At 42.5% G+C, this 18,573-nt stretch overlaps 2 protein-coding genes across 2 annotated transcripts; one reads left to right on the top strand and one right to left on the bottom strand.

Moving 5' to 3' along the window:
* Positions 1 to 15: 15 nt before the first annotated feature.
* Positions 16 to 6,045, top strand: LOC116401593 (src substrate cortactin-like; the record flags this gene model as incomplete). Its single annotated transcript, XM_031880073.1, has 8 exons — positions 16 to 178; positions 1,568 to 1,678; positions 2,817 to 2,872; positions 2,983 to 3,052; positions 3,139 to 3,395; positions 3,666 to 3,771; positions 4,592 to 4,660; positions 4,848 to 6,045. Coding segments are annotated over 8 exons (969 nt in total), but the record flags the coding sequence as incomplete, so codon positions are not given.
* Positions 6,046 to 9,957: 3,912 nt separating this feature from the next.
* LOC116401594 (uncharacterized) lies at positions 9,958 to 18,203 on the bottom strand. The gene is made up of 14 exons (XM_031880074.1): positions 18,041 to 18,203; positions 16,807 to 17,012; positions 16,538 to 16,678; positions 15,479 to 15,617; positions 15,096 to 15,390; positions 14,537 to 14,678; positions 14,288 to 14,431; positions 14,146 to 14,208; positions 13,933 to 13,991; positions 13,161 to 13,345; positions 12,658 to 13,058; positions 12,273 to 12,372; positions 11,251 to 11,458; positions 9,958 to 11,149 (listed from the first exon to the last, which is right to left on the bottom strand). The coding sequence occupies exons 1-14, from the start codon at positions 18,155 to 18,157 to the stop codon at positions 11,013 to 11,015; spliced, it is 2,337 nt and encodes a 778-aa protein (XP_031735934.1). The 5' UTR covers positions 18,158 to 18,203; the 3' UTR covers positions 9,958 to 11,012.
* Between the last annotated feature and the right edge of the window lie 370 nt (positions 18,204 to 18,573).

The following is an 18,573-nucleotide window of genomic DNA, read 5'->3' as shown; positions in this document are numbered from 1 at the left end:
TGTGTGTGTGTGTGTGTGTGTGTGTGTGTGTGTGTGTGTGTGTGTGTTCCTGCCTGCCTGCCTGCAGACTATGTGAAGGGCTTCGGGGGAAAGTTTGGAGTGCAGACGGACCGACAGGATAAGTCTGCGCTGGGATGGGACCACCAGGAGAAACCCCAGCTCCACGAGTCCCAGAAAGGTACACACATACAGGGGTCTCATTACCCATCAGTGAGCACGCTCATGGGACGTCCTGAGTAATGATATTAATACAATCGGACTAATGATGCCAAAATAATCCTAAAAACAAAGCACCCGGCTAGACACGGATCATCTTCAGCTGAAGCTGCTCAGTTTTTATACTCGACTCCATATCGATTTGATAGACGAGTCTACTGTGAGAGAGATCTCTCTCTCTCTCTCTCTCCCCCCCCTGCTTCCTCTGAGGAAGTCAAACGTTCGATAAAGATCATGTTGTGCTATTAGTCCAGTATTGTGCAGCGTTTTTATTTTAAGCTTTGTTTTGTGAGAAGATTCTGTAACTTGGTGCAGCTTTGGAGAAAGTTATTTAATCGTCAATGTTTTATTATTCATAATCTTTTGAATTTCAGTTTCCCATGAAGGAAAACTGACTAAAATATTTGTTTGCTGTCGATTATAGTTGTTAGAAAGAAGGAAAATGGAACTTTAAACGAGGAGAACCTCTGTTTGTGTTCTTCCGCTCTGATGTGGGTCACTGTGGCTCTGATGTGGTCTTTCAGAGGTTGACCACTTCCTCAATCTGCGGTTGAATTCTAAAGCTCAGAAAGAAGAAGTGAAAGCACAGCTCAGATTCCTGTTTGCATGTCAGCAGCAGCACAGTAACGCTCTGTTGGCGGCTAACGAGCATCACTAGCATGTTAAAAGTAGTTTTATTCTCTTTGAGATGAGCAGTTGAGACCTTTAGTGCAGCCTGCATTGAACTGCGTTTGTACAATGGAGGCATTGTTCTTCTAGAGGAGGGATGAGATGAGGAGAACTCAAAGTGGACCAACGGGACTATTTGATAAGTTTATTAAAAAGACAAGAAGTGGAGTAACAGAACTGACTGAATAATCGGGATGCATCTGCTCCACTTGCTCAGACGCCTATGGCCAATGTGACGAGTCTGTACTGCACGTAGCCTCTCGCCCCACTTAGGAAGGTAAGCCCTCTCAGAACATGTACGTACGGCTGCAGCGTGGTGCACCACATCGGCCACTGAACGTCCCAAACGTTCTTCTCTCCTGAGAGGTGGCAGTTAAAATAGAGAGCAGGTACCAGAGGTTCCTGTGGTGCAGACGACTCTCCGCACAGACCTGCTCTGCACACTACCATCATCTGGAAACGGAACATTGTGACCAACATTTGGTTTTCCTTAAAGTTTCCTCTTTTAAAACTGTAACATGAGTGTTTGTGAGCCCTGAAAGGTCTGCCCAGTGTGTGTGTGTGTGTGTGTGTGTGTGTGTGTGTGTGTGTATATATATATATATATATGTGTTTGTGTATATATATCTGTGTTTGTCTCTGTGTGTGTGTGTGTATATATATCTGTGTGTGTGTGTTGCAGACTATAAGCGTGGGTTTGGAGGGCAGTATGGGGTAGAGAAGGAGAAGCAGGACCAGTGTGCTCTGGGCTATGAGCACAAGGAGGGCCTGGCTAAGCACGAGTCCCAGAAAGGCATAGACACCCCCCCCCACCTCCTTACTATCACCCCCCTCCCTGTTATCACCCCCCTCCCTGTTATTACCCCCCTCCCTGTTTCCAGAGAGCCCTCCCTCCCAGCTTGTTGTTCTTTCTTTGGCACCGTCCTCTCATCCCGGCTGTTTCCTGTTAAGCAACGGACACACAGCCTGTTGTACTGCTGCAGATATCCGTCATCTTGGTTCGATCAGTTAATATAAATATCCTATAAAACAACCACAGAGTTAGAAATGTAGAGGAACATTATCTGAGGTGTTCATACATTAATACAGCGTGTCGTCACGAGGGCTTCGTTCACAACGCTGACCTTCAAACTCTAAAACATTCAAATGCTTTTTTCACGTTTTTTTCAATGTTTTAAGCCGTTTTTTCTGCACAGTTGCAGATAAAGATCAGGCTTCACTAATATTGGTTATATAAATATATTTATTATTAGTAAAATGCTTTTTGTAGAATTAGGTTCCAGGTTTGTTTCAGACTCACGTGATCCAAACATTTCGTTGGAAAGTCCCAAAAAACAATCAGAATTCATTGTAACAAAGAGATGTTTGTATCTAACTAAATATTCTGCTTCAATCCATATTTGGTTTTAGCTTTTCAGAACATACATTTTCTCTGCGGTCGAAAAACAACAAACTATCAAAGACCCCCAAAAAAGCTTAGAGTTCAAATATCACACGTGGTGCGGCCTGTTTAATAAATCAGTGTTCACTGATCCCACCTGCTGTTCCAGCTCCGCCTCCATGCTGCCTGTTTGCTTCTGCCCTCATGCTGCTGCATGATGTTTCACGGCTGATCTCCAGAGCACAGGTTGAGCCAAGATGGCTGCTTGACCCCCCCCCCCCTCCTGTCTGGCTTATGTTAAGTTCTCTTTTGTTTCTCCTCCCTACAGGTTTGCATGAGCTCATCAACCCGTCCTTCTGATGCCACCAACCACAGTGTGCTTCATCTGAACCTCTGCAGACCAGAGACCTTTCTAATCAGTGCGTCCCTCAGTGAAGTCTATGGAGGACGTGTTTAGAGGCTAAATGCTCGTCTCAGGTCTGCTCTGGTGATGCTGACTGTGGTTGGGTCGAACAGAAACTGACTCTTTAAATCTCCCGTTTGTCACCAGATTACTCTAAAGGATTTGGAGGTAAATTTGGAGTCCAGAATGACCTTATGGACAAGGTAAGGTGTGTGTGTGTGTGTGTGTGTGTGCGTGTGCGTGCGTGCGTGCGTGCGTGCGCGTGCGTGCGCCGGCCGTAGAGTTGCGTCTCACTTTATCTCTGGTGTGACAGAGCGCCGGGACGTTTGAGGACGTGGAGAAGGTGACCTCGTCTTACCAGAAAACCAAACCCGTGGAGGCTGGTAAGTGTTCGTCAGCTGTTGGTTGAGTCACAACTCGTTACGTCGTTTCTTCATTCTGCACATTTTTTTTTTTCCCGCCACGTCAGCCGCCAACAGCACGGGAAGCATCAAGGCTCGCTTCGAGAACATCGCCAAGCAGAAGGAGGAGGAGGACCGGAAGAGGGCCGAGGAGGAGCGAGGCCGTCGGCAGGCCAAGGAGAAGCAGGAGCAAGAGGAGGCGCGCCGTAAAATCGAGGAGACAGCCAAGGCCCCCTCTCCCGTCCCCGCTGCTGCAAGTCCCAGTCCAAGTCCCAGTCCCACTCCGACCCCACCAGTCCAGCCAGCTGCCGCCCCGGCATACCAGGTGAGTCTGGTGCAGGTAGTGACACAAAGAAGCTGGTCTTCAGGAAAAAATGTCAGCCTTCAATACAAGCATCAAGAATACAAACGGTGCCCTCGTCTGTGATCTTCAGCACACATCTTAATGTTTCTTGATATTGTGGCTTCCTTGGTTTGAAGAGAACCTCCTCCTGGCTTCAGAGAAGTTCGTAACTCACTGAAGCCAGATTTAGTTGCATGTAGCAGTGCTCTCTGCAGAAGAAATCATTAAACAGATTATGTTTGTGTCCAATAGAAGACGGCGGAAGCTGAGGAGAACAGAGAGCATCTGTACGAGGCGGTGCCTCCGAACCAGGAGGAGGACCTGTACCAGAACCCCGAAGAGACCAGCCCACAAGCAGGTGACTTTCATTTACCTGGTCGCCGTACGGAAACAAGCAGATGTTTGGTATTTGTCCTCTATACATCATTTATTAGGATTATCAGTCATCAATAATCAGCTGTCATCTTCTTCTCAAACTTTTAAAGAAAAGCACAAGAGACAGACTTGAGACTTGAGTACAGCTTGATAGTTGAAAGGTGGAGAATTGTCTTTGGTCCATCGGGCAGTTCATTGAAATATTAAAACAGTCAATGGCCAGTTAATTAGGAACACCACACGATGAACATGTAGCAACGTCGAGGCAAGATTCCAACACCAATCGCCTAAAATGCACCAGAAGAGGAAAAAAAGTTAAATTTCACTTTAACCATAAATGATGTCTCACTTTTGCCATTTTGTGACTAAAAGTTCTGCTCGAGAGCAAATCAACGCTGCTAACTTCTACTCCGATGTGTCTGCACCGGTTTTGAGTCGTCTCCAGTCGTCTAATGCAAAAACTCTCTCTGTGTCGCCCTCTGGTGGATGAATCGTGATACTGCACTCACCCTAAAGGCATTGGCCTTCAATATAGACAGACATGAGCTGTCCAGATATCGGTGTACTAGGTAGATGGAAAATTGAGGCAGTCTCCGACGATATCAGTGGCCGCAAAAGCTCAAGACAGATTCACATCCAATTATTGATATTTTCTCTAAAATGTTCTTTGCCATCTAGGTGGGAAACGAGGGGCATTGATGTTGAGGGGCGCTAGCATCACGTAGCTACGCCTCCAACATCAGTACCCGACATGGTCAGAAGTCACGTGACAGCGTCAATAACAAACCGTCTTCCTCTTGCAGGCGACCAGTACGAGTCGGGCGGCGAAGACATCGGGGTGACAGCGGTGGCTCTGTACGACTACCAAGCAGGTGAGACTGAAGGTCTGGGGCCCGGAGTGACGGGGGCTCGGTTACACCAGGACTAAAATGGATAAATGCTAATTACAATTGTGGCAGATACATTTTCTGTTGATCGACTTAACGGATGAACTGACTGAATTCAGCTCTACAATAGTCTCGTGCTCCTTCGTCACATTTCTTTTTCCCGTTTTTTCAGCCGGCGAAGACGAGATATCCTTCGACCCCGACGACATCATCACCAACATCGAGATGATCGACGAGGGCTGGTGGAGAGGCGTGTGCAGAGGCGCCTACGGCCTTTTCCCCGCCAACTACGTGGAGGTTCGACAATGATGAAAAGAGGAAGGAGACGATTTCAAATCCACACTTTGGTCTTTTCTCTCTTCATCTCGGTGTGAGACGTCCTCAGGTCTCCTAGCCTCCTTTCCTTTGCTCCTTTTTCCTCATGGCTCTTCTGTCTTGTCCTCTTTCGGATCACTTAGTTTCTCTCCGTGTAGCAGATGGAGTTACCTTAGAATCATTTTCTGGGCTTTGCAGTAGTTAAAGATACAAAATGTGACGTGGACGTTCTGAGTTCACTTCCTGCCTCGCAGCCACAAGTTGCATTTTGGATAATATATTCAAATCAACTTCAGGTATCGTTGCTTCTTCACATGTTAGAGGATGTTTAGTCTCGACCAAAGACCAGAGTAGTGACAGCAAAAGAGATTGAAATGTCTCGACTGAGCTCCGACTGCTCCGTTTAGTAGCTCCACCTTAACGTAAGCAGCAGTTTAAGGTGGATCACGATGTTCATCCCACTGTGGACCAAAAAGCTGCTTCGCTTCCTCGGCCTGTCTGCCTAACGTCCGCTGTGTTGCGCAGGAGTTTAAATCCCTCCTCGCTTCTCGATGAGAAGAATTCAGTGAAAGCTTCGTGTCGTACGAATCTCCTTTTTCTGATTTTATAAATGATCAAAAATAAGCTTTCCTGCTTTTTGCAGATGTTCATTCACAGAGTTACGAGGCCATAATACTAAAATACTACAGCTCATAGTATTACTTTAATCATCTCCGTACGTTCTACTGGTTAAGTGTTGATATCATGCTGAGTTAGATGTACAGAGAGAGATCAGGATTCATGACGCTTTGACAAATGATAGATTTGAAGACATGTTTTTGTTTCCCAGCGCCGAGGCTGAAATGTTGAGGGAATTCTCCAAACACTAAGGGTTCTAACAAACTGCTCGTCTGTCTGTCTGTCTGAGTGACGTCATTAGATTCATCTTTGGGGTTTTGTATTCAATCAATTTAAAAAGTGACCTTTTCAAATACATTATTTTTATCTGTACTTCTGTTTGCTTAAGTCACATTACCTGCTTTTTTTTGTTTCAATAAATAAACTATGAATTATTAGCTTGTTTGTGGTGCGTTATTTTAATCCCAATGAAAATAAGTTCATCATTAGTTTGACTCGGTAGCCGAGTATTGTATCAAATGTAAGCTGTTAAACGTGACTGTGTTGAAATGGACTGATTTAAACTTGATGCCGATCGTTTTATGTCTTTCATTTCTGTAGCTTTTATCAAAACACGTACAATAAGAACATTCAGGAGGCTTAAATCAACTTCATGAAATATGAGGCTCTACTTTTTTAACATTACTGACTTTTTATGTCAAAGAAAGTATTAAAGTCATAGTATGTTGAAAAAAAAGTCATTAGGATAGCATACTATGACTGTTTTTATGATTTTTTTTTTTTTACGTACTATACTATAACTTTTTAAAATGTATACATCAACTTTTAATTTCAATTTATTTTGTATAGCCCAAAATCACAAATTTACTTTGCAATCTGTACACATATGACATCCTCTGTCCCGGGACCCTCACATCAGAACAGGAAAAAGAGGAAGAGACCTGAGGGAGAGCAACAGAAGAGGATAAGGATGAAGTGTGATAGATGTCATGTGTTCAGAATGAACAACATTACAGAGTTAAAACACATTCAATGCATACGACAGAAATGATTCATATAATGAGAGTAGTGAGCAGAACTAGAAAATGCATTTCCTGCTGAAAATGCGTTGGAATGCTGAAAGCTGAAATGAATCGCAAAAAAATTGCTGAAAATTAAGAAATGGGAGACTACCCATCTGAAAAATGTTGAAGCCTGAAAGCATTTAAACTGCACTGCTGAAAACCCTTCTAGTTGAAATGTCTCACTATGGTGTCTGTAGCTGAAAGTATGAGGAAGAAGGCTTTGAAAGTTGAAGAAGTTTAACAGGATTTGAAGATTTTCTCCATAGAGATCCCATTCAAAAGAAAATTGCAAAAAGCTTAATTAAAAAAGTTTAAAGATTACAAATATGAAAAGTCAAAGCACCCCTCTCCTGAAAGAGCTGAACATTTTGATATTCAAACGGTTTCTGTAGCTTAAAAAATTTTCAGCAGTAGTTGTAACAGACTCTTAAGAGGTTCTGTGAATATTGCCAACAAGCCTTTTACTTTGCAAGCCACTAAGTTAATCACTTCCTGCTAGCCTTTATTGTGCAAGTGCCTTTTTTACGTTTTTGGGTCCTTTATTTTGAAGTCATTTTGGCGAAACCGGAAACGGATCGAAATCTCGTCAGAGTATTGTAAATTGACTTCGCATAAAGAACATTACGAAAATTGACGGTGGAGACTGAAGGAAAGGTGTTATAAAATATATTCTTCTAAAATAAGAGTTTCCTAATAACGGTTAAGCACGGGAACGGGAACAAGGTATTGTGTTTATTGTGTTCATTGTGTGTTTGATATATTACTGTTTCAACTAGATGCTAATGTTAGCTTAACAGGTATAGCTAAATGACTAAGCTGTAATTTCAAGCTAATGCTAGATTTCGGTTTAACATATGCTTTTGAGAGTATACATGAAAGAAAGTGTTTGATTAATGCTCACATGTGTATTTAAATGTAATTTTCTGAATGTTTAAACTCGTAAGAGCTCATTTATGTTTTATGTGTTCCGAAGCTCTTACGGTGTTTTCTGGAGAAAGGAGAGAAAAGTAAATTTGTGTTCATCAAAGTAAGGTCAACAGTTGAACATGAATAAAGGCCTCTGGAAACATCAGTACGCTTCACCATTGTCCGGCTGGGGTCCGCTACAGTAGTGATATTTGTAGTAGTAGTAGAAGTTGTAGTAAAAGTATTATTAGCATGAGAATAAGTACTAGTTGTAGCAGTAGTGATATTTGTAGTAGCAGTAGTAGTAGAAGTTGTAGTTGTAGTAGAAGTATTAGTAGCAGTATTCGTAATTAGAAGAATAAGTAGTATCAGTAGTCGTAGTAATAGCTGTAGTAGTGGTCGTAGTATTTAACATAACAGTAGCAGTTGTAGTATAAGTAATAGTAGTAGTGGTAGTAATAGCAGTAGTGGTAGTAATAATATATTGATGGTATAGTAATAGCAGCACACACCTACTCAATGGAGAGCTGACTCCCTGTTAATGCACAAGTTATTTGTAACTTTGTATCTTTTACAGCATCATTAGTCCAAGAGAAGTGAACGCTGCTCCATACGTTCTGTTGCAGATGTTTAGGATGTAGATCAGGTTCAAGTCTTTGCTGATATCACTGTTGTCAAATAATAAAAAAAAAAGAAGTAGTAGCAGTAGTAGTAATAGTAGAAATATTAGCAGTAGTAGTTGCAGTGTTTGTAAGAGCATTAATTATTTCAACAAAAAAGCCTAATTTTGAGCTTAACGTTTAAATACAGTTAATCCATGAGGCTTTTATTTTGAAAGGGTGGGACTGGGTGGGGGAGAGGAGACATATTCATAATGTTTGACACATAAACAGAAGTTATTAAATGACAGGCTTCATCACAAGCATTTCAGTTAGAATTCACTCTCTGGAGCTTTTATTTTGAAATGGGGTGTGTGTGTGGTGGGGGGGGGGGGGGGGGGGGTGAAAGTCCTCTTAAGATCTCTAAGCCCTGAATGACAGAGAGACACACAGAAAGATGGAGAGAGAATGAGTGAGAAAGACAGAGAGAGCGGATATGAGAGGATATGAGAGAGAGAGAGAGACTCTGAGCTCTCTGGCGAACTTTCTCATTTGGCGATTGTCCTATGTTTTATCATTTACAGCTTACATAGCTATTGTCCTGCTCTGCCATGTCTTTCCTCGTCTCTCCCTCTTGTGTCGCGGTGTGTGTAAATGTCACTTGAATCAGGAAACTTATCAGAATACCCATATTTGATTGGCTGAGCTGCATCACGTATATCTCTAAGTCATGTGTGTGTCTCAGTGCCTCTGTAGCTGCGTCTCAATTCAGGGGCTGCAGCCTTCGTGGTTATGATTTAATTTTCACAACTTCCATGAGAGACGTATTGCTCTGCTACCTGGTTCCTCGTCTCAGCCCCCTGTGTCGCTGTGTGTGTACATCTCACTGGAGTCAGGAAACTTGTCAGAATGCCCATATTTCATTGGCTGAGCTGCATCACGTGATTGTTTCACGGTAGTCACGTGCTCGCCCACTGACCAATCACAGCACACGCTGTACCTCACTGTAGAGCTGCACATGGAAACTGAGCTGCACGTAATGCTGACGTAGCTATAGGCCGGCTAACAGGCTCTGACATGTCAAAGAATACGCCCAACATGTCAAACTAAAGATCTGATTGGTTGAACACAATGACAATCAACAATATCGTCCCCATTCACTTAAACTGCACATGGATGCACTTGAGAGTCTGCAGGCCTCTGGCTCTGTTCTTACCTAGAGACACAGAGGTGAACTCTGATTGGATAAAAGCTCTACTTAAAACAAGCTACACTGGAAGCAGAGCAACTGAGGAAGACAGTAGCTGTGCAATGAGAACATAAGATAATGGGAAACATATTTGTATAAATTATAATACATGTAGTGTATTTAAGAAAAATTATTAAATTATAAAATAGATATAACTTTGGGATTCTGTCAGTGTCTAGGCCAGCAGAGAAGGCCTTGCAGGCCCTGACGACCCACCACTGTGCTAAACATCTTAGCAATGAGCAAGTTAGTGTCAGAGTGAAATTGTGTAACTACAGGTTTAAACATAATCGTGCATGTGCAAGCATAAGTTTAGTATGATGTTGAACTGCTGTCTACCATCTTGTGTACACATATTTAGTATCTACAGTTATGTGAAGTTGATGATCTGTCAGCAGATGTCGCCACTAGTCAGCGTTCAGGCGGTTGAAGGTTATGGGGTTATGTAATGACAGAGGAGGAGGAGCACTTGGTCTTGGCTGGTCTGGTTCCGTGTTGGGACTTGACTAAAGTTATCAGGAAAACCCAGAATGTGTTGAACTGATTTATTCTTTATCATACACCCACGTCGCTTACATTAGCATGCTGACGTTAGCCCCGAATGATTACATCGCACACATGCACAACAAACCACAGACAAACAAAGCATTGCTTATTATGTAATGAAGACATCAAATGGAAGGTTGATATAATGCACATTTCCCCTTTTATTGTAAATTAAAATCCCATTTAAAAGACACAAATACATGACTTCACCATGATTACAGGCGGTGAAGGATCCAGCAGAGTTGGTTCGGGCATCCGATCAGGATTACTTGTGGACACCTCCCTTTACAGGGTTTCTCAGGTAAACCCAGAAATATCATATATCTCATCTGGAAAGGTTTCTGTGGAGAGGTACGTCTAGAATACCCTGCTAAACCTACTGCGCCTGCAACCCGGCCCGAGTCAGCAGAAGGGAACGCAATAAAGGTTTCAAAGTGTGGAAAGTTTTCTAGCTACACAAACTGAACTGCATGTCTAACGGCTAATCTGAAGGCCGATATGAGGCTAGTTTCTCATTCCTACCGACTCTGGCTTTGAAAAGAGATCTTTTAATGGCCATTATGATCCGGAGGGATGATGAATGAATGTAATGTTTCATTCTGTCTACTGTTTTCTTTGGCAGTGATATATTAGAGCTAAGAAACAAAAACTGAAATGAATTTATGCTCATTTTTATTTTATCTTTATTTATTTTGTAAACAGGGAATATTGTTTCAGTTTGCTTTTAGTTTTTCTTAAAGGATAACGTTTTCATTTAGTTTCATTTCAAGATAATAACCCTGTGCAGAACTGGTTGATCAGCCTCTTAGTGTTAATTAGTATAAAACGTTCTGGTTTCCTGTTTGCAGGGGCACAGATGTTTCCTCGCTGAAGTATTTCCACCTATAAGCTGTAGACATGTATAAAGGATTTAATATGAAGCTCATTCATTTAAATGGGCACAGAAGATACACGAGCACTCAATATCTGACAGCAAAACGAATCAAAAGCTTTACGTAGTCAAATGTAATTAGTGCAGAACTGGTATTCTGCATGCTGTCTTAACGTTCATCTGTGGACAAAGGTTGGTATTTGACCTTTGACATCCTGGCCTTGTACAGGACCACGGCACTGATCATGCCAACAGCTGCGAGAAGACATCCAGCGATGAACACCAGGTTCAGATTCAGGTGGAGCGCTGGAGAGACAACAAGCACCATGTTTTAACTTGATCTGGTCCAAAGTGGCTCAAACAAGTGAAGTGTGCTGGTAACAAATAACCTTTCTCTGGTTTCATACCTGAGCTTTCGCTGCTCTCCACTGATCTCTTTAAGCGCAGGGGACCCTGGGAAACGAAGTGCCTGGCACTCTCCACGCGAACCTCTCTCTTTCTGCGGTGGTGGTTTTGAGGCCAAGTGGCTGGCGTTGTGGAGCTGATGCATCCCTGAGAGGACCTGGTGTTGGGTTCCCCTGCTGCACACATCAGGACTGTGCAGCTGATGTACACCTGAATGAAACAGAACACGCTGTCATCACACCAGCAGACGGACCGACAGCAGAGCTGTGCTCAGATCCAGTTAAAACCTCCGCTCCACTTTGCATCTCCACGACAGTCAGTGACGTCCACCTCGTCCTCAAGTCCATCCGTGTCAAGTGGTACCAGTTTATTTCTTAAAACCTCATCAGCGCTGAGTTTATTAGAGATGCAGTTTTTCTGTCATGATCGTTAGACATCAGATTCACAAAGTGAAGCCACAGGTTGTAACAACCAGTCAAGTTCATAATAACCACATTCAAAAATGAATTTAAAATGAAATACAATGTTGTTCTATAAAAGGTGAGATGGGAAACATAGATTGAGTTTCACAAAATATGTCAAAAATTACATGTTTTTGTTGACAAATTACTTTTCTTGAATTGCTCGACTAATGTTTATTGAAAAAAAGTCTATTTTATTTTGTATTCTACAAAGTCTGACATTATTACGTTCAAATATGTTTTGTTTTTGATCAATTATTGATGTGATAAGCGTCTCAGGTGTTTTCAGAGATTTGCTTCTCTCTGATTGGTTGTTACGACCTGTGGCTTCAGTACAAACATGTGTTGCTTCACATTGTGTGTTATACCTGATGGAAGATCCATGACGGAAACACTGTGCCTCTAATAAAGTTCACATGACTGCACCTGTCCACCAAGTGTGCATTGATTACCACTTAGTACAACTAGTCAGATAAATGAAAGGACGTCATGAACTGGACCTATTCGTTGAAGCATTTACAGATTTCCCAGAGACATCAACAGTCCTCTGCTCCGTTCTTTACCTGATCATACATGCCGATGAACTTGAAGGCCTTCATGCTGAACCTGAATTGTCTCGGGTGGGAGGGGGAATGGATCTGAACGGTCGGGTCCTCTTTACACCTAGTCAGAGCAAAACACAACAAAAAGATGAGACATGTTGCCTTTGTTACTCTGTGCCTTACAGTGGATGCTGCTATAGGGGCAGAGGTATTGTTCTATTGGTATTCACACAATAAGAAAAGTACTATAGGTTATACAAAAGATGAAGTGAGTGAAGCATTGACTTCTACATCCTGACAGGGTGACATTACACAGAAGAGCCTCTAAAGCAACAATCAAAGAACTAATCTTTACAAATGCTCTGTTATGCCCTCTATTGCCACTAGGGGGTGTGTCCATGCCTACCCATTCTCAATGATGGAGTAGGTCTGCTGGGAGTTCTGGTTGTCATATGGTGAAGCTCTGCAGGACTCCACAAACAGCACGGTGTTGTTGACGGAGGAGGTGGCCTCTATCTGCATGTAGACCCTGCTCCCTATTTCATACACCACCGGGTATGAAGTTGGATCAACCATGGCTTGGTATTGGTCGTTAGGATAGAACTCAAACTGGTAGGTGAACCTGCCGAAGCCCCTGTCCCACACTGAGACGATGGGCCTGTGTGCTGTGAAGGCCAGTGTCACGTTTCCACGTTTGGGGTACTGGCAGTAGAAGTGCACCTCCAACAGGTGTTTCCTGGTGATCACGTCGGCTCTGTTGTCAAACGTGGTGATTTCATTCTTGAACCTGAGGTTATCCCCGTCTTCCTGCAGTGAACAAAGGTTATGTATTCAGTCCTCATACTGCTAGATAAAGGCAACACCAACGACTGAGAGAGAAGAGCAGCCGGTAACACAAGCCTGCGTTACCTCGAGCTCAGTGCCACAACCGCTGAGGGGGATTTCGGCGAAGACGTAAGTGCTGTTGGAGTGCAGCCTGCAGGCGGTGTTGGCGCCGTCGTTGAGCCGCAAATGATCCTCATGGAGTCCATGGAATGAAGATTTCTCAACCTCTACTCTCATCGTGGACTCGGTGCAGATCACATGGGAATCAACTAGAAGAAGAGAGTGTTAGAAAATACACATTATATACCAATGGTGTACTTATTTACAGGGGGCAGTAATGCCAACAAGAACTTCAGCAACGTTCCAGCAGACAAAGACTGCGAGCTGATAAACATTGATGTGAACAGTTCATGATTTAAAATACTTTGTTTGAGGAAGGAAAGGCTCCCAAGGCCACGATACACACAATGTGTTCTAATGAATGTAAACATGGTATTTGTTTGTATACTAGGAAACTCCACAGGACACCTTTAGGTTGTGTTTCCATCAAAAAGAAAGTTTCTTTACAGTCCTGCTGGTTTGGTTTCACTGTGTATGAACAGTGAACGTGGTATTTTTGTGTAGAATGTTTTGCGTCCAATGACGGCTCTGAATTTTGTCTGGTAGGAAGGTTCAACCAATCACAGCACTTTATAGAAGTGCACGTCTCATGGCTTTTTAACCTCTAATGTACGCCAGCCATGCAGACAATATTTGGCTCTTTAACTGAGTATTTAGCGTGTGATATATTTGGTGAAAATACACACCATTACAGCTGTACTGAAACAACTAAATGTTGAGATTAAAGTAGACTCACCTGCCACCTTCCGAACTTCTACCAGAACACACCTCATCTCGGACTGATAGACGCCGGACCTGAGGAGCATCGGTGAACGCTGATTTAATGCCTGTTACTCTTTCAGTTAGGCCGATATGTCGTGTTCAAATTATTACTGGTGGTTTTGGCTCCTAATTGATGAATCTCTACCTTGTTGCTTAAAAACACCAAACACAGAGAAATGTCACTCACTGTGGAGATGGAGTGGCGTGGTGATTGTGATTGCGAATGTGTGTGATGGCGGTTCCAGCAGACCTGTGTTACATGTGTTACAAAGTCAAATCATGGCTTCACACACACGTACAAATTCTCTCACAAGGAAGCCAAAGCTTACCCGGTCACTGCTTCAACAGCAAAGCAGATCGGGAAAAACTCCCCCAGGTCATGTTGGATAGGCGTCCACCTGATGACGAACTCCCCATGTGTGTTCCTTTGCTTGGTGATGTTCAGTGGGCCGCTGATGATGATGTCATGTATTCTGTGTGATAACAAAGCAAAGAAAGCAGAGATTTATTGCCTCTTTCCTCTCTGATGTTATCTCACGCGCCTCAGGGCAACACCGGTCACGTCGGCTCTCACTCACGTTGCGTGTGACGCTCGTGCTCTGACTCTGATCTCCACTTCTCTGTCGACCTCTGCATGGAGGCGGGCTCCGTTTAAAGGTGTCGGGACCAAAAACTCTGGCAAGTAGAGTCCCTCCTGACACGAGGGAGCAGCTGGGTCCACTGGAGTTAAAAGATAGAAGATTCATTTGAGTTCCAAAGTGCAATAAGTAAGTTCTACTTAAAAACCGACACTTTGCTGCTGTCTGTGGATCACAACTTCAAAGCTGCCTCAGCAAGTGTCGCTGATTTCTATCAAAGACAAATGGTCTGCTGGCTGTAGCTGTTCATGTTCCTCATGAAAAGAGTTGAAAGAGACATGTTTTTACAGGACAGAGACGTTCAATGTGGGAAACTAAATTCACAGGCAATATAATAGTATTTAGTATTTAGTAGTGGATAAATAAAATGTTAAAAATCGAATGTGTAACCATCAAGTGTAACATCTCATTAAAGTGTTGCCGGAGCTGCAACATGAAGCACTGCAGCAACTGTTTTTTTTTCAATGAAAATTCTGTCACACAATAAAAAATAACTCACCAAGAAAGGAGAACTGCAAAGGCAGTTTACTGAGTGGAGGAGGTGTTGGTGTTGTTGCTGCTGTGGTTGTTCGTGGTGGGATTGTGATTGCGATTGTAGTCGTGAAGGCTGCTGTGCTCCCCCACACACTGCGGGCATGTCTCTTACTGCTCCCAACCAGTGGGGCCTTGTAGGATCGGGATCCATCAGTGTAGCCCAGAGTGATGTGCTTTTGCGGGAAGTCCTCCACCACCATCTCAAATCCATAAACTCTGGGGTTGGCAGTGGATCGTCGGTAGTGTAATGTGCAAGAGTCCTGACGATGTGAACATTTTGAAGTTAAGTCAAGCAAAGCATCAGTGAAGTATTGAACAATGTATTAGGAAATTGAGTTTTCAACTAACCTGATCTAAGGTGAAGCCTGAAGGTTGGTGACATGAGCTACACTCTACATTTCTGATATTTCCATATCTGCATCGAACTCTGTCTCCATCAGGATCAAAGGACATCAGCTGGTATGTCCGTGGGCAGTTCTGGGGAACTCTTGAGTGGACACATGAACATGAGTCAGTAACATGAGTCAGTAACACGAGTCAGTAACACGAGTCAGCAACACGAGTCCATAACATCAGTCAGTAACACGAGTCAGTAACACGAGTCAGCAACACGAGTCAGTAACACGAGTCAATAACACGAGTCATTAACATGAGTCAGTAGTATGAGTCAATAACACGAGTCAGTAACAAGTCAGTAACACGAGTCAGCAACACGAGTCAATAACATGAGTCAGTAACACGAGTCAATAACATCAGTCAATAACACGAGTCAGTAACACGAGTCAGCAACACGAGTCAATAACATCAGTCAATAACACGAGTCAGTAACACGAGTCAGCAACACGAGTCAGTAACACGAGTCAGCGACACGAGTCAATAACACGAGTCATTAACATGAGTCAGTAGTATGAGTCAATAACATGAGTCATTAACATGAGTCAGTAGTATGAGTCAATAACATGAGTCATTAACATGAGTCAGTAGTATGAGTCAATAACATGAGTCATTGACATGAGTCAGTAGTATGAGTCAATAACATGAGTCATTAACATGAGTCATTAACATGAGTCATTGACATGAGTCAGTAGTATGAGTCAATAACATGAGTCAATAACATGAGTCATTAACATGAGTCATTGACATGAGTCATTGACACGAGTCAGTAACACGAGTCAGTAACACGAGTCACTGTTATATGTTATATGATTGTGTTGGTAGACAAACTGTAGGATTCAGATTGCAGACCATGTTTGGCTTTCAGCCCCTAAATGTATTTGAGGACTGCCACGGTGTCTTTTTTGTTTTTGTACCACTGGGAGGCGGTGAAGTAGGACATTTTCCACAGTTTCTTTAACAAACAGATTGTAGCTTAGCCTAGCTGTTTCATGCTAACTGCAGAGGACTTACCTGAGGAAAGGTAGAATGGCAATGTCTGGTGACCTGTTGGGTTTTCCAGTGTCAGATCTTGATCCCAAATCCAGTGAAGTCAGTAGTCTCCAATTATTATTCAGCCCGTGACGAGTTGGGATCCAACAGCAGCTAGCAGCCCTGGTATGTGCATCAATCAAAAGACACTCTTGAAATACTGCTCCGAACACTGGCTGCTCTTTATGATAAGAACAACAAATATAATATTCAGCATTTATAGGATTTAAGAGAAGAAGAATAAAACTCACTTTAATTGAAAAGGTTTGTCACTCCGGATGTTTCTTGTGGTGACTGTTTCAGTTTCACACCATTGTCTGTTGGATTGTGGTGCATTGGTGCTGCGGTCAATTATACCTCTCTCACTGCTGGAGATATAGCCACAGTTGCTTCTGGAACAACCCCAGTTTTGGCGGAATTGACACCCATCAAAGGTCGCCCTGTTGCGAACTTCCACCTGTGGAAAAAGATCCTCGAGTTAAAGACGGTGTCTCTGCTGAAGATAAGGACATTCTAATGAATCACATTTCTGTTATTTACTCTATAATGATATCCATTTAAAGAAGGGTGTTCATCTGTAATAATCATTTCAACAAATAGTTAAAGTTCATATCTTAGTTTTTATTTAAATTCATAAAGAACAATATTATTGCAATATGTCCTCTGATCTTGAGATGAGTAAAGAAAACGTGAATGGAAACCATAATGACAACAATAATGATGGTATGTTCACGTTTAGATTAAGAAAGTCATTGTTCTCATCAAGCTTTTATGATTCTTTCTTCTTCTCTTGGTGAAATAATGATTTTTTAAAGGTTAAAGGTCATCCCTTTCAGCCACGGGGGGATTCCATAAACGGGACTCGGTTCAACAATGTTAAATATTTTAGCGTGTTCACCTGAACCTAGTTTGCCTTGATTATGAGAAACAGAGTTTTTTGGAGTGAAAAGGCAAAACACAAGAACATAATATGAACTCAGCAAGAATGAAAGCATGGATCAGAAATCAAGCCTGCAAAATCAAGAGTTCAACATATCAACCCATATTCCTTTACATCCATCACGCATTAAATTCTTACTCTGAATTTAAATAAAATGTGGAAGTGAAGTTGCTATAAATACACGTTTTGTCCGGCCCCCTTGAGGAGCTGATAAATATCTAAATATCTTGTCAGCAACATCCGGGGGAATTTAACTGTTTCAGAAAGGAAGATAGTTTTTAATAAAGTCCTGACTAAGTTATAATAATAAGTAATCATAACACATGTTATGTAAATCTTTTCAATGTACTCAGAAATGCTTTACAAGATCAAGATATACAAAAATGTATTTAGTTAATATTCAAACCCATTTAAAATAACAACAGCATTTATAATAAAGAGATTAAATAAGCGTTCCCAGAATATGACAAATCCCAGAGGAAACATATTCACACATCATCTGTAACGCACGTTGCACATCACATATAAAAAGTTGCATCTCTCACCTGAATTGATCCGTCAGGGTTTCTGTCTTTGACGCTGAATGTCACGGATCCCCCAAAGAAATGCGACGCAGAGGCCAATGAGACCAGGAGCAGCTGAAGCAGGAGCACTGAAGCCATGATGCCCTCAACGCACTATGTCTGGAGGTTCTCTACCACTCACATCCACCTGCAGCATCATTATATACACGCTCTCGCAGGCTGACCGGATGATGGCAGTCCTTTCAAGTTTCATGGAATGCACGCGATGTGCCAGAATAGGCTGCAAAACTGGTTTCACAACGTGTTTTACTGTCAACGCCTGCAACGGTGACAAGTTGCACGAAAATGAATTATAGCTGATGGCAGCATGCTGGCACACTGTTCTCTTTGCATGGAATTTAAACATGATTGTTGCAGTGTGAGATAGTTTTAAACTGACGTAGTTGCATTGACAGGCAAGTAAATACATTATTTCGCCAAGTTTGTTAAATCTGGTTGTAAAGAACTGAATGCAGAGGGGAAAGCATCATACAAATGCTCAAATGAGGTTTATT

The sequence above is a fragment of the Anarrhichthys ocellatus genome, unplaced genomic scaffold (genome assembly GCF_004355925.1).
Source record: "Anarrhichthys ocellatus isolate YVR2014 unplaced genomic scaffold, GSC_Weel_1.0 scaffold549, whole genome shotgun sequence".
NCBI classification, from domain to species: domain Eukaryota; kingdom Metazoa; phylum Chordata; class Actinopteri; order Perciformes; family Anarhichadidae; genus Anarrhichthys; species Anarrhichthys ocellatus.
The sequence above is the reverse complement of the archived record's forward strand: the minus strand, read 5'-3'. Positions and strand labels throughout refer to the sequence as shown.